The sequence below is a fragment of the Lactuca virosa genome, chromosome 5 (genome assembly GCF_052849685.1).
Source record: "Lactuca virosa cultivar CGN04683 chromosome 5, Lactuca_virosa_CGN04683_v6, whole genome shotgun sequence".
Classification (NCBI taxonomy): Eukaryota; Viridiplantae; Streptophyta; class Magnoliopsida; order Asterales; family Asteraceae; genus Lactuca; species Lactuca virosa.
This window is the reverse complement of record NC_136430.1, coordinates 436,186,582-436,203,068: the sequence shown is the minus strand read 5'-3', so window position 1 is coordinate 436,203,068 and position 16,487 is coordinate 436,186,582. Positions and strand designations below refer to the sequence as shown.

The 16,487-nt window shown below is 32.9% G+C and overlaps 1 protein-coding gene across 1 annotated transcript; it reads right to left on the bottom strand.

Annotated features, from left to right (window-relative positions):
* Positions 1-14,313: 14,313 nt before the first annotated feature.
* Positions 14,314-16,149, bottom strand: LOC145117383 (uncharacterized). The gene is made up of 2 exons (XM_079053679.1): positions 14,878-16,149; positions 14,314-14,560 (listed from the first exon to the last, which is right to left on the bottom strand). Exons 1-2 carry the CDS (start codon positions 15,932-15,934, stop codon positions 14,526-14,528), a joined length of 1,092 nt encoding a protein of 363 aa, XP_078909805.1. The 5' UTR covers positions 15,935-16,149; the 3' UTR covers positions 14,314-14,525.
* Between the last annotated feature and the right edge of the window lie 338 nt (positions 16,150-16,487).

Here is a 16,487-nt window from a genome sequence, read left to right as displayed (position 1 = left end):
ACAGAATTATTACGACAGACAAATTTCCGTGTCATAAGCTGTCCGTCATAAAGCTTTTAAAGGAACAAGTTATAAGCTGTGTGTCATAAAGCTGTAAAATGCGTGTCATAAAACTTCAGTCACGAATTTACCCTAGTAATGTTATTTTCATTATTCTATAATGGAAGTCAAACCTTGCGTAAATCTGTTAAGGCACTTGTGAGACTTTCTTTGGTCGTACCTACCTAGCGTACACCGTAAGTCCTGTAGTTATAACCAGAGTTTCCTGGAGAGAGAGAGCGAGGTAATTGTGTATAGATCTATACGGGGTTGACAACCCCACACATGAGTTGTTCGCTACAGCTAGACGGGGCCAGTCTAGGGTGACAAATATCTTACCGAAACCAACGCCTGAAGAACGTCATGACATACATTTTAGTCGTATCAAACATGGTTGTAATGACTCACATAGGGATTAACAATGTTATTTTTGATTTACGAAATTATACACTTCACTGGTTTTATAAAATATAAAACTACGCTCATATTTTTGTACATTAATATCACCACCCCAGTCTTAGGGTTTTAAGACTACAATTTTTCATAAAACAGGAAATATGGGATTTTCTGGGAACACACACTCTCTCTAATTATAAATAAAAGAAAACAAAGGACACGCATGCAATTATTCACAGTTTTAGAACGAGACTTACAAACCATTTTTCACAGAAAATATCGGATTTTCTGGAGTTTTACAAATTATTACAATCAAAGATGTTACAAAGCTTTTTATACAAATATGTTTATGAACTCACCAACGTTTTAGTTGACGCTTTTCAAAACGACTTGTATTCTTAGGGACTCAGTGAGCAGGTATTTGGGCTATGGATTTTGGATATTTGCTACATTTTGGAACATCATATTTTATGTTACTTTTGTGTAAATTTGTGAACAAATACAATCTGTAAACAATGTATGTTGGTATCTTTTAATGTATGATGTTGGTTGTTGTGTTTCATTCATATTCAATTGTTATGATACTATACAATAACGTCATCCGCCATCAGACGTTTCCGCCGTTCTGGTTCGGGGGTTAAACAATAATACCTTGATTTGGGCGTCAAATTCCTCATTATCTGTCACTAATATTAATATAGTTGCAAAGCTTCTAGATTCAGGAAACCTTGTTGTGCATGATAATATGAACAGTAGCACAGACCAAGATCCTATCTGGCAAAGTTTTGATTACCCTACGGACACCTTGCTATCTGGAATGAAATTTGGGAAGGATTTTATTACAGGGAGAAACAGATGCTTGACATCTTGGAAGAGTCTAGATGATCCTTCTCCAGGTATGTATGTAAGTTACTGGGATACAAATGGATATCCACAAGCATTTTAGTTGAAAAAGTATATGCAGCAGACATTTATGAAGGATGTGCATACTGAACTTATTCAGCACAGACGTTTATGGATTCTAAAACATGGAATTATCAAAGGCAATCTTACTGTGATTTCAAACACACAATGTCTGAATGGTGTGAAGCGAATCTTGTTGACAAATACCCAAAAACTCCACCTTCTGCTGAAAAAGAAATGAGACACAAAACAGGGAGAACATTTGGACAACGTCCCTGCCCACTGTCACTACCTCCCGTGAGACATGAAGCGTGAAGCGAGTCTTCAAGAAATAGCATTGTACTTTGAGAAATCGATGATATATAGCATTGAACTTTTAAAATTTTGTAATAGTTAATTACAATAGCTATATTTTTATCTTTGTATGTTTTAATTGTAATATATACAATTTTGGTCCTTAAAGCATATATTTGGCAATAATTACAGGTGTGATATTTGTTGTTTTAAATTTGGCACTTGTTACATGTTGGCCCCTGGATTTTAAATTTGCACTTCGTATAGTTTGGTCCCTGGACTTTAAAATTACACTTATTACACTTTGGCCCCTGGACTTTAAATTTGCACTTATTACTGTTTGGTCCCTGGACTTTAAAGTTACACTTATTACAGTTTGGCCCCTGGACTTTAAATTTGCACTTATTACTATTTGGTCCCTGGACTTTAAATTTACACATATTACACCATATATACCAAATGCAAATCCATTAAAGAAAAACTATCTTAAAATGTTTATTTATGTCATGTACTAACAAAAGAATCCATCAATTGAATCCTAATTAAGAAAATTTGCAACTAAAGCTAACAAACTTGTCAAAAGGATCAACTCATTCACGAGCTTTTTTCATGTAGACCCCGAAACTCCCAAATCACCCTCCGATTTTGTATTCTTTTCACGTCTCCTAAAATTAATAAACAAATTATTTTCATTGTTAGTATTGTTGTCGTTTAGTGAAAAAAAATTTGAAATTTGAGTAACATTTTAGATGTGGATGCCTCACTTCGATCGGAATTTTGAGATGTTGGATTTTTACATGTCTTTTCACGGTGTCCATACTCTCCGCATTGCGGACACTTGTGTCTTCTTTTAGACTCATCTGATGATTAAATTCTATTTTTTCTTGGTCGTCCAGGTGGGCGTTTAATAAGAGGTGGATATATTTTCTCCCCATTTTTTGCGCCTATTGATCTTGTCCGGGTATCGGAGCAATTTGAAAAGCATATGCAGCTTTATAGTTCTCTATAGTAAAATAGGGATCAACATATTTGTCCAAGTTAGCATCCCTTATAAAAGCAATAAAAGCGGTTGCATGTACACATGGTCGGCCCTGAACTTGCCACACTCGACAACTACATTTTCTTTCATCTAGGTTGACCTCCCAACCTGTTCCCTTGTACTTCACTTTAGCTTGATTGACACAACTTCTAGTAACTTCATATTCACCCAAGTTCTACATGAAAAGTTAAAAATAGATATTATATATATATATATATATATATACACACACACACACCATATATTATTGAAGTAAAAAGTAAAATAAATATAGTCAATCAACTGAATTATTTTACATGCTTACCTTAGCGATGTCATTGAGATGGTTTTTAGCAATAGGAACCAATGTGTCATTCCATGTATTCACCAAATTCCTTTTCTTATCAAACCGTTTCATAATATTTTCCCTAATTGCATCAAAGAGACCAAGCACGGGTTTTTAGCGCACCTTACCAATCCAATAATTAAATGTTTCAGAAATATTATTAGTGATGTAATCACACTTAGAAGTAGTACCAAACTTTCATCTACTCCATTTTTTGTGGTTGGTATTTAGATTTGCAATGGCATCTTCATTTTTATCACTAATTTCCTTCAATAATCCGCCATGCTTTGTAGGACGATAGGTCTTCACGGCAGTTTATAGTTTCTTGTTAAAGAAGTCACCACGAAAGTGTTTCTTGAAGTTGCTATATAAGTGCCTTATACATTCTCTATGCTCAACATTAGGATAAACATTCATCATGGCTACTTCTAACCCTTTTTGCATGTCTAATGAGATAACAAGACCATTTGGCGTTCCAATTGCTTTTTTGAGCAAGTCGAGAAACCATGTCCATGATTGTGAGTTTTCTGATTCAAGCACACAATATGCTATTGGAAAGATAGAATTGTTACCGTCAATACCAGTGTCACACCCCCGAACCAGACGGCGGAATCGTCCGGGGCTCGTGTGACTATCAATTGAATTATCATCACAATGAATATACATGAAATATAACACAATCATCACCAAACATTACATATTACAACTGATATTGTTCACATCAAGTACATTGTCTTAGATAACTTGTTCCCAAAATATTAATTGTACGATGATTGACATTACACAAAATAAATCCACACACTTGAAGGTTCTTCTGCTTAACGGTTACTTGAGAATACAAGTTATTTTGAAAACGGTCAACATATATAATGTTGGTGAGTTCATAAGCATGTTTGAATGAAAGATTTTGTATTGTTTGTAAAACCCAGAAAATCCGATATTTTCTGTAAAAAGTCTGAAAAATGATGTGAAAATCGAGAATAGTTGCATGTGTGAATTTCATAGTAAAAACATGTATAAGTATGCAGTCCAAATTTCTTTGTATTCTTTCTGTTGTAAGTAGAAGGTAATTGAAAAATAGTGTTTCCCCAGAAAATCCGATATTTTCTGATTTATAAAAAAATGTTGCAGTCCTGGCATTATCGTATGATTTATTTTGTATCAATATGATTTACGAGTTTTGATTTCCGTAATGTTGTGATGGTAATGGATCTCTATATGAGTCGTTATAACCATGCATGATAGTGACTGATTCGTCTGCCTTGGCATTTTTCCAAACGCCAGATTTTGATCAAGGTTTTGTCACCCTAGACTGGCCTAGTCTAACTGTAGCGAACAGCTCAGGTGTGGGGGAGTCACCCCCGTATAGATCTATACACAAACTCTCGCTCTCCCTCCAGGAGACTCTGATTATAACTACAGGCTACGACCATACACTCAATGGTGTCAACCGACAAGTCTCACTAGATCCCAATATTTGCCACATGAATATGTATACCGTTATATGTATTTAGAATTACGAACACCAGATGATACATGAACGTGAAAGGATAAGGCCCAACAAACATGAAAAGACAATTGTGGCCCATTAGACATGTAAGTCATTTCCAGGTTTGTTAAGTATGCAATGGACACACTAAAGTCCATTAAGCATATGATGAATTATTTCAGGCTAAATTAGCATGTAAATGGGCCACTAAGGCCCAATAACATGCAGAGGCTAATTTAGGCCCTTTAAGCATGTAATTGGATCGCGAAGGCCCAATCGACATGAAATGATTATATTGGGCCCAATAAACATGAAAATGGATCACGAAGGCCCAATAAGCATGTATAGTGAGTACTAGGCCCAATAGTCGTACCGTTGTTGTATTTCATTTGTTTGTTATAGTATAGTTCATTTAGTTGAAACATTTATCCATAATGTTATAAAAAGTCTAGTTGTTTTGTTATAGATATTTTTAGTTCGATGCGTCAAAATTCTATAATTTGAACTCGTGTTTAATAAAAATTACACTTTAGGTCCCTTAAGAACTAATTTGAACATTTAAAGGCTTATTTTTACATAAAATGTCATTTTTGGTCTATTTTAATTAAAAATAACATTTTAGCCCATTAATTTATAAAAATCTATATTTCCGCCCCAAATGTTTAGTAATTGACGGGTTTGGCCCAAAAATACATATATTGACATTTTCGGCCCATCTTTGCAGAAAATTACATTTTCAGCCCTTATTTGAATAAAATGACATTTTCGGCCCAATTTTTATAAAATTAACATTTTGGCCCAATTTTGAAATAAGTGTCATTTTCAGCCCCTAAATTTGTAAGTTTTCATTTTTGACTCAAGTTTTGATCAAATAACATTTTAGTCCATGAAAATTTATGTTTTTGCAATTTGGGCCCAAAGAGCCGTAAGGCCCAAATTAAGGCCCATAATGCAAAATATTACACTTTTGGTCCTTTGGAAGGTATAGTTGTTATAAAAACTCATTTTTATACAAATGTGACCCTTTTGATCCTTACAAAACCGTATGTGGCAAAATTATCCCAATCTTTTGTTTACTTGTCAAAAATGATCCTTACATAAGATTTTTGTTTTGTTTTTCACATCTTAGGCATGTATAACACTTTTATCCTTGTAGTATGATGTTTAAAGTGTTTTAGTTTATGAATCTCACCCATTTTTGTTAGAGTATTCGAGATTCATCAAGTTTTATCACATAATCACAACATAAACCAAGAAAATCACACATAGCATGCATAAATACATAGATCTACACATAAACACTTGTATTCTCCCCCAAAAACATGTAAAAACCGAAAACAAGGGGGTATGAACTCACAATGGGTTGATGATCTCGGTTGTGAAGAAGAAAGTGGAAAGATCTCGTCCTTTAGTAAGCTTTCTTGGGTGGAGTTCTAACTTAGGAAGTTCTAGGAAGAAAAATCATGAAAACATGTGTTGATAAGGAGTGATTTAGCTAATGAATGAAGTAAACCAACTTAAGTTTACAAGATCTTACCAAAGATTGATGATATTAGTGAAGGATCCACTTGAAAGCACTCTAGATCTTCGAAAATTTGAGGGAGGAAGGGGATGTTCTTGAGAGTGTTTGAGAGAGAGTTTTGAAAGTGTGTGTGTGTGTGTGTGTTTGGGCTTGCTCTCGGCCGTGAGTAGAAGAAGGGAGAAAGAGAAGTGATCTTTGCATGGAAGTATGAGAGTGAATTGATACATGTTATATAAAAGCCTCATTATCCTCTAAACAAAAATGAGGTGTCATGGATTAGGTTAATTAACCATTTTCTCTTTTTTTATCATTGGCCGAGAATTGGGCTAGGAGAAAGGAGTTGAATAGTTTGGGCCATTAATTGTCTTAGATCGAAATCATAAGGCCCAAGTTATTACTTTTCGGCCCATTGGGCCCATTGGATGGTTCACGACCCATTTGAATAAAAGAAAGGGAGTTTATGGCCCATTAAGGCCCATTAGGGTTAGAATGAATCATTCTAGGCCCAAGTAATCCAAAATGTTATAGATTTATGAATTGGGTCCATTTAGAATCCCAATATGGTTTCTAAGCCCAAAATAGTCGAATTGAATGCTTATTGGTCCATTAGGCCCAATAAGAAAATACTAGTCCATAAAGAACTTGAACCGGGGTTTCTAGGGTTTTCAACTCCCAAGTGACTTTCTGAAATGCTTTGCATAGAGTTTTGAACTTCAATTGTGAATCTTGACTAAGTTTGTTGTCATAGAATGAACATAGTGTATGATAACAAGTTAGAGTTACAATTATTATCATAGATGACATTTACATGATCACAGAATTTCCTGGCTAAAATGCCAGTTGTGAAAACCAGTTGCAGCGGCTAGTACACCATTGAACTTTCCTTTTAAATGACAAGCATCAAGACCAATATACGGACGACAACCAGCAACAAACCCTCTAGAACAAGCTGCTAAACAAATAAAAAACCTTTTGAAAAGTTTCTTTCCACCAACTATGTCAAAGTTAATTTTAACAACGCTTCCTTCGCTCCTTCGTAATAGTTCTTCTCTAAATTCATTCATCTTCATGAAAGAGTCTTCCCACTTACCATACATGTCGGTATAAGCTTGCTCTTTCCCTCTAAAAACTTTTAGGTATGGCACATCCACATTGTAAGTCTTCATAATCCAATTTCTAAGCTCATATGGAGAGACATCCCCATCATATTTCAACTTGTTAGTAACTACATTAGCAATCCATCCTTGAATGGCACGCTTATTGCCACCCTTGTTGCTTCAAGTGCAAGTATGCACTTCTACCATTTTCTTAACCTAAAAAAGAATTAAATAAACATAAATATATTTTTAATATAAAACATGTTAAATATAACTAAGGTATACACCTACTTCAAAGGTAACTTCATCTTGTGTAATAGAAGCATGAATTCTCCAATCGCACTCTAGGTTTTCACACCTTTTTGTGAACCGTGTCGGGTCACTTTTCTGAATGTAGTAGTTAAACTCATTTGCGACTGCAAAGTGGTTCAAAGCTCTCCTAAAATCAACCAAATTTTCAAATTTTGAGCTGACTTCCATGCTTATACTATTCTTACTAAATGAGTGAACTTCATCATCATCATTCATTAGATTGTCTTCATTATCAGAATTGAGATGACTATGATAGCTTTCTTCACTAGGACAAATGTCTGCATCATACTCTTCGTGTGGTTCATCTCTCTTGGCACACAAATGGTTAGTATGGTTACTGGAGCCGAGGTTATTCTCTGTTGTCACATAAATGGTTACTTGTTTCTCGCTTCCATACATGCTAAGCATAGTCATGAACTTTTCATCAGAATCAAGCTCAATAAATGATTTGTCTGGTGCATACTTGTCAACATAAAGAATAGAAAATTTTGGGTTGTTCTTTGATGAATAACGCTTTGTCACTTCTTCATGTAGTTGACTTAACTTGTATAAACATGTGTCAATGTGGATACATTTTTGAGAGCCAAAGCAATATATTTGCCTACAACTGTTCTTTGTTAGCAGAAAGTAAACCCCATATTTCAATTTTAACTTGAACTTGGATGTTGGTATACGTCTGAAATTGAAAATTAATTAGAGAAACAAGCATACAATTTAGTAAAAGTTTAATAAATTAAAATTATGATATCCACATAAACATACTCGATTATTGGAGATGTAACCTTGCTCTCCATATTGGTTTTGATGTGTCATGAAGGGTATTATCTTCTGTATGAGAATGATCTTCCGACATTGGTTTGTATCGTCTCTAAAACATAATTTTAAGTCGGCGATAAGAAAAAAAAGATATAAAAGTATAACACAACTTCAAGCATTCGAGTTAGTTATATTTCAAGATTGTAAATGTAGTAGCTTCAAACATCAAGATCGCACAAAGTTGACACAATAGAAAGAATTCAAGATTGTATTCAAGTATAAGTTTGAACATATTATTGGCATTAATTATAGTTTTTTAAACCGTGAAAAGACTTGCATTCAAATCCATGTCAATTGTAATTGACGATTGTAAATACAATGATTTGAAACATCAAGATAGCAACGTTTCAATAGATTCACGTGAACAAATCAAACAACATCAAAAACAAAATTAAAGAAAGGCAAAATAGGAATAGGTTCATTTTTTGTTTACCTGATGCGATAATAGGGGAAGGAGCAATTGATCGGAGTAGCGTACAGGGAGTAGCGATCGAAAGTATCAGGTCGACGTGAACGTAATTTTATGATACAGTGAAAACATGATCTGTTGTAGCAATAAGGAAGGGTATTATTGTCCATTCAAAATGATTTTTAATTATAATGATTTAATATTATGAACAAAAATTATAAATCAATAAAAATTACCAAAAAAGTAGATTTTGGTATATATGATATTAAAAAAATTAAGAAGAGCATATATGATATTTAGAGTTTAAGCCAGGTAATACGATATTTAGCTGTTTAGGACGGTTGTATACCAAATTTTGCCCTAAAAAAGAAATGATTCATATATAATAGTAAAATTACATAATTACTCTATGTTATCTGTATTTTATTGAAAATAAGTTTTTTTTATTAATTTGTAAAAAATGTAAAATTAGTAAACTCACCACAGCAAATGGACAACCACCACTCGCTTTTTACTTCATTTTTTAATGGAATAAAATGAATTTTGATTGGAATTTTATTATTTACCAAATATACAACATATTTGAATATTTGATTTATTATATCAATTTCGCATGTAACTTTTTTGTAACAAATTGAAACATAGTTAAATTTAAGGCACATAATCCATTTTACGAATAAAGACATGTATGTTGATTATATTGAAAAAAATCATTAAGTGTAATAGTAAGATGAAACTATTTGTGTTGAAAATTTTAATGTTTTTCTAAAGCTAGATATTTTTATAAGATCATATCCATTAATAAACCATTTTTATACAAAAATTATGTTAAAATAATGTAAATAACGTTTCATTTCTAACCCTACATTATTTTATATACCATCTTTTACACCAGAAATTATATTTCATATTAAATTATCTTTTAAACTTATATAAATTCTCAAAAACACTCTTCAATGTATTAGCTTTACCTATTTATTTATTTTTTTTAGAATTTTTTTAAAAATATATATAATTACAAAATTATGACCAAATTAATTATTTGTCTATTATTAATCTGAATTAGATGTCATTTTACTAAAATAACATTTGTTAATAAAAAACTATATTTAAAATGAATTTTTATATACTTATGATTAACTAATGTCGATTTAATATATAACATAATATAAGAATGATTAATTATTTTATGTACAACATACCTATACATATAAACTAAACTAGAATAAAATAAAATGAAAATTGAGAGACTAAAATTAACATATGAAAGTGTTCCACTATTTTGGTGTAAGTGAATTATATAATATCAAATTTGGTGTTATATTATTTATTTATATAAAAACTGTATAGACAATAGAGTATGATTGGAGATAGACAATAGAGCAGGGTGGAGATATAACTCACATACAATTTTTGTGTAGAAAATAGATTTTGTTGTTAGGTTGGAAATGCCTTAAGAAAAAATAGATTTTGTTGTTAGGTTGGAAATGCCTTAAGAAAAAACTCAGACTAACTAACTTTTTAAGTTATCTTTTTCATTATCATGCATGCCTTCACTTCAACTCGCTTTGTTTCTTCAACTTGACATAAAATGTCTTTGTCTACTTTTTAGTTCGATTGTAACAAGACATAGTATGCGATTGTTAATATCTTGATGGAGAATGTGACATAACATGGATAGAAAAAAGTTAATCAAGTAATAAGAAGACTTGAAGCAAAAGAAAAGTATATAAGTACCGACAATGTATTTTAGACATAACATAAAACTATTTTTTGGAGCAATCGTTTTTGAACCTTTATATTATAGATGTATGTTCTGGATGAACAACTTTCCCCTTACAATAAGACATTGTTGCCATATGATTGCCTTTTAAAACATGTGTTAATAGCATTCATAATAAAAGCTTATTTGACAAGCTTTTTTGGCAAGCTTTTTCAGTCAAATAAGTTTGCCTAAGTTAAACTAGTTAAACAAGTTATTGCAAGTGCTTTTTTAAACTATTTTATTTTTTATTTTGCTTGATAGGACCTATTATAAGCTATATGAAAATGTTCTTGTTAGTGTGCAATATTATTATGTTTGTATTATTATAGGTCCGACCCATTTGTTTTGTATTTGGCATTTTAATTGTATTATATATTCAGCTATTAATGAGAAGGCATGGATGAGAATTTTACCAAAAACTTCGGATTTTGTTTTGAGAGGATAAACCGATAGATAATGCAAGAACTGTCAAGAAATGAAACATAATATTTATAACCATATTACTAAGAATCGGAGATGTCCAAACATCCGAGTACGCAATTTCAAAAGCAATTTCAAAAGCAAAAGACGCAAAAGTGTTGGATAAACAAAAAGATAAATGAACATGTTTGTCCAATTGAAATGACTAACGTTATAAGCTACGATTTTTATTGTCTTTACATGGAATTAAATTTTATGAAACTAAATGATTGAAGGCGTCTTGACCGGGATGACCAACACGGTGATGCCAAGTGGTGGAGTTGATCGAGACAAAAGCTTGAGGTGTAGGAAACGTGACAGTGTACAAGTCACCATGGCTATCACATCAGAGAAGAATTTGTTTGGTTTGAAAATCCTTCACAAAATAATCATAAGCATCAAATTCAATAGAACAAAGGTTATCACGAGTAAACTTAAGAACATAGATTAAATTTTTGATGATTTGAGGAGTTATGAGAACATTTTTTAGCTCTGATACCAATTTATTTGGAGAAGAGGAAGGAAGCAACAAACAGAGAAGAGAAGGCAAGCAACAACATGAGGGGGGATAAAAGAAAGTATCTAAGGTGAGAAAAAGTAGGATAACAATGATTATTACAGCTCATAGAAATGATGAATGAACTAACTGATTGTATTGATCAGAAGGTATTACATTTATATCAATGAGAAAGTAATCTAACAACTAACTACTTAAGTTAATTTACAATAATACCCTTCTAATAGAATTTAGTAGAATAACCTCTAATATCCTCCCCTCAAGATGGAGATGGAGAATATATATTTCGTAATCCCATCTTGACCATAAAAGGCTTCAACTTGGTAGCAGGTAATGGCTTAGTGAACATGTCGGCAAGCTGCATAGCTGACTTTATTGGCATCAATTTAATGGTTTTGTCCACAACTTTGTCTCTTACAAAATGACAATCAACTTCGATATGCTTTGTGCGTTCGTGAAAAGTGGGATTGGTAGCAATTTGTAATGCAGCATCATTGTCACAAAATAGTAGAATAGGTTCTTTAAGAGAGATATCAAAATCGTTCAAAAGTTGAATTAACCAAAGTAACTCAGAAGTAGTAATTGCCATTACTCGATACTCTGCTTCAGCAGATGAACGAGATACTGTAGATTGTTTCTTTGACTTCCATGAAATCAAGGAGTCTCCCAGAAATACACAATATCCGGTTACAGAACGTCGAGAATCTTGCCATTTAGCCCAATCTGAATCACAAAATCCTTTGAGTTGAATAGATGAAGAAGATGAGAAGAAAATGCCTTGTCCAGGAGATGATTTTAAGTATCTGATGAGATGAGTAGCTGCATTGAAATGTTCAACTTTGGGATTGGACATAAATTAGGACAATTGTTGAACAATGTAAGAGATATCTGGTCTGGTGATATTGAGGTATAACAATCGTCCCACTAATCTTTTGTATTGAGATGGGTCTTTGTAATCTTCACCTATTGCACAAAGATTGGATCTTGGCTCCATAGGAGTATTCTTTGGTTTAGCTGCCAATAAACCAGCATCTTCAATTAATTGTAAGGTGTAATTTCGTTGAGAAACAAAAATTCCTTCTTTGGATTTTGCAATTTCTAATCCCAAAAAATATCCCAAACTTCCCAAGTCTTTCAACTTAAACTCTTTACTTAACTTCTCTTTTATTTCAGCAATGCCTTGTTTATATGAACCAGTGATGATAATATCATCAACATAAACCAAAAGAGCAACATATGTTCTACCAGATCCTTTATGAAAAAGTGAATAATCTGATTTTGATTGAGTGAAACCAGAATGAATCATAAACTGTGAAAATCTTTCAAACCATTGTCTAGAGGCTTGCTTTAGAGCATAAATTGACTTGTTCAATTTACAAACAAGTCTTGATGAATCTGATTTCAAACTGCTTTGTGTGACATTAAGACCTGGTGGTATATCCATGAATACTTCCTCATGTAATTCCCCATTTAGGAATGTATTATTCACATCCAGTTGCACAAGATTCCACTTTTTAATGGCTGTAATTGCTAAAAGCATCTTAACTGTAACAAGTTTGGCAACTGGTGAATATGTTTCAAAATAATCGATGCCTTCTTTCTGATTGAAACCTTTGGCAACCAGTCTTGCCTTATATCTTTCTATTTTCCCATCACTGCCATGTTTGATTTTGTATACCCATCTGCATCCCACAGTATTTTTACCATCAGGTAATGACACGATATTCCATGTATTGTTAGCTTTCATAGCATCTAATTCGGATTCCATAGCATTACACCATTCAGGGTATTTTGAGGCTTGATTGTAATGCTTTGGTTCAAAATTGCCATAAATAGACATAGCAAAGATTCTATGTCTATTAGAAACTTTATCATAAGACAAACACTCTGTAATGAATAAGGAAGATCGGAATGAGAATTATTTTTGGAATGAGAAACATTATTGCAATGAAAATCTCTTAAGTAAGAAGGAGGATAAGAAATATGATTAGTTCTTCTTATCCCATTGGGCTGAGAAGAATTCCTTCTTATGATAGTGGGCTGAGAATTCATGAGCTGATCTTGATTCTCATTGATGGAATTTGAAAATTGTGTGGGAATAGAAGTAGATACAGGAAGCTCAATATCAGAAAATGAATGTGGTAAAACTATGTTGTGAAAAGGATCTGGTGAAATGCTAGTAGGGTTTGGGGACAAAAATGGAAAAATGTGTTCATGAAACACCACATCTCTTGAGTAAAATATTTGTTTAGTATTGAAATCAAGAAGTTTATAAGCTCTCATATTCGAAGGATATCCAATAAAAACACACATTTTGGCTCTTGGATCAAATTTGAGTCGATTATTAGTGAGAGTAGAAGCATAAGCCAAACACCCAAATGAACGAAGAGAAGAGTATTCTGGAATTATACCATATAATCTCTGGTATGGAGTGCTATTATTGAGAATCTTAGATGGTGTTCTATTAATAAGATAAGCTGCTGTAAGAACACATTCACCCCAAAAATGGATTGGTACTTGTCATTGAAATAAAGACCTGGCAACATTGAGCAGATGTTGGTGTTTTCTTTCAACAATTGAGTTTTGTTGTGGCTTCCCAACACAAGACTTTTGGTGTTCTATTCCTTTTTCTGCAAAAAAACTCTTTAAACTCCAATTCTCTAGCATTATCTGTTCTGAAAGACTTAATCTTTTTGTCAAACTGAGTGAGAATGAAAGCATAAAACTTTGGTATAATATCTTGTATATCTGATTTTTGTTTCAACAAGTATATCCATGTATATCTACTATGATCATCAACCAAAGTGGCAAAATATTTGTATCTAGCATGTATATGTACTGTATATGGACCCCAAATGTCACAATGAATCAAAGAGAATAACTCATCACGAATATGATTCATAGATTGAAAAGGAAGTTGTTTTTGTTTTGCTAAAGGGCAAATTGAACAATGTTGATTGTTTGTACTCAAAGAAACAGAAATATCAAGTAGTTCCTTAATTGGAATTAAACTTTTATTTGAGGGGTGTCCTAGCCTCTTATGCCATACATCTAATGAAACATTGTTAACTCTGGATTTAAGACTTTGAAACTTGTCCTTCTTGAGATCACCATTGCCCATCACATACAATCCTTCATCAATCTCAGCTTTGCCAATCATCTTCATGAGTTTGATATCCTGGATCAATGCATGATTACAAGTGAAATACACAATAAATCTTTGTGTTCTTGTTAACGCACTGACTGATATAAGGTTCATATCAAAATCAGGTACATATAACACATTCTGAAGAGTAATAATTGGATCAAGTTGAACATCACCAATCAATTTTACAGGTAAGGTAATCTTGTTAGGAAGAGTGACTGTGTATCTCTGAACATTACGAGTATTACTCAAAAGATTAATGTCATGACAAACATGTTGTGAAGCTCCAGAATCCAAAATCCACAAAGAAGATTTTGTCCCATGTCTTATTGAAAGAGAGTAATGTTTACCTGTGACAGTCTCTTCACTTGGATTAACAGATATCATGTGAGATGAGAGAGCAGACATAACTTGTTGACATTGCTCCTGTGAAAAACCTTTAAACATATTGCTGAGATTATCATTAGCATTAGTTGTTCCCGGATCATTGGTGACAGCAGCAGCAGTGAAATTAGTTTTAGGTTTAGGCTTGTAACCAGGAGGATAACCATGTAATTTGTAGCATTTGTCAATGGTATGCCCCTGAAACTTACAATGAGAACAATATGGCCTCTCCTTATTGATATTTCTATTGTTACCAACATATTTCCGAGATTGATTTTGACTAGATTTAGCAAGAAAAGCAACTGTTTGCTGTGAATCACTTGAAATGGATTTCTGTTTTTCTTCTTGTGCAATCAAGGAGAAGACACGATTAATAGAAGGTAAAGGATCCATGAGTAAGATCTGACCTCTAGTTTGGGAGAATGAATCATTCAATCCCATTAGAAAATTCATAATATGCTCAGCCTGAAAGTATTTTTCAATTTCTTGAACTCCATTACATGCACACTTGTTGCAGGTGCAATGTGGACGAAAGTTAACAAGTTCTTCAGTTAGAGATTTCAATTTGGTGAAATAAACACCTATTGAGTCTTGATTCTGACTTAAATTGACAAGTTCTCTTCTGATTTGAAAAATTCTAGGTCCATTGCTCTGTTGGAAACGATCTTTCAAATCATTCCATATGTCATAAGCACTTTCAGTAAACATTACACTTGCAGAAATTCCCTTAGATACTGAGTTTAAAATCCAAGAAATCACAAGTTTGTTGTTTCGCATCCAGGCATTATAGTTGGATTGATCAGAAGAACTAGGTTTAGGAAGCGTACCATCAATAAAACCATTTTTATTCTTCACTGATAAAGCAATCTTCATCGCCTGACTCCATGAATTGTAGTTTTCTCCGGTTAACAATTGAGATATGAGAACAAATCCAGGACTATCAGAGTGATGTAAGTAATAAGGATGCATTCTGTCATCGATTGGGGAAACAGAGGATCCAGAATTATTCAAATTAGTTGCCATGACGAACAGATTGAACAAGAAATTTGATTTAAAAGATGTCAATCAAATAGAAATCACAAGAATTGATGAATCGAATCAGAAAAACTGGAAATGAAAAACACAATCAGTGAAAACGAATTTGCGAGTGACTGATTGGAAGAACAAAATTGACGATCGGAAAGTCAACCGAACGGAAAATTCATCGGAAGCATGAACGTATCTGCTCTGATACCATATTACAGCTCATAGAAATGATAAATGAACTAACTGATTGTATTGATCAGAAGGTATTACATTTATATCAATGAGAAAGTAATCTAACAACTAACTACTTAAGTTAATTTACAATAATACCCTTCTAATAGAATTTAGTAGAATAACCTCTAATAATGATACCAAGTTATTTGGTAATATTCCTACGATTCCTTCTCATTAATTAGCTAAATATATAATACATATACAAGGCAAAATACAAAACAAATGGGCCGGACCTATAATAATACAAACATAATAATAATGCACACTAAAAGTTCTATTGTAGTGAGATATGTTAAAGCTTTGTTGTTTGATGCGT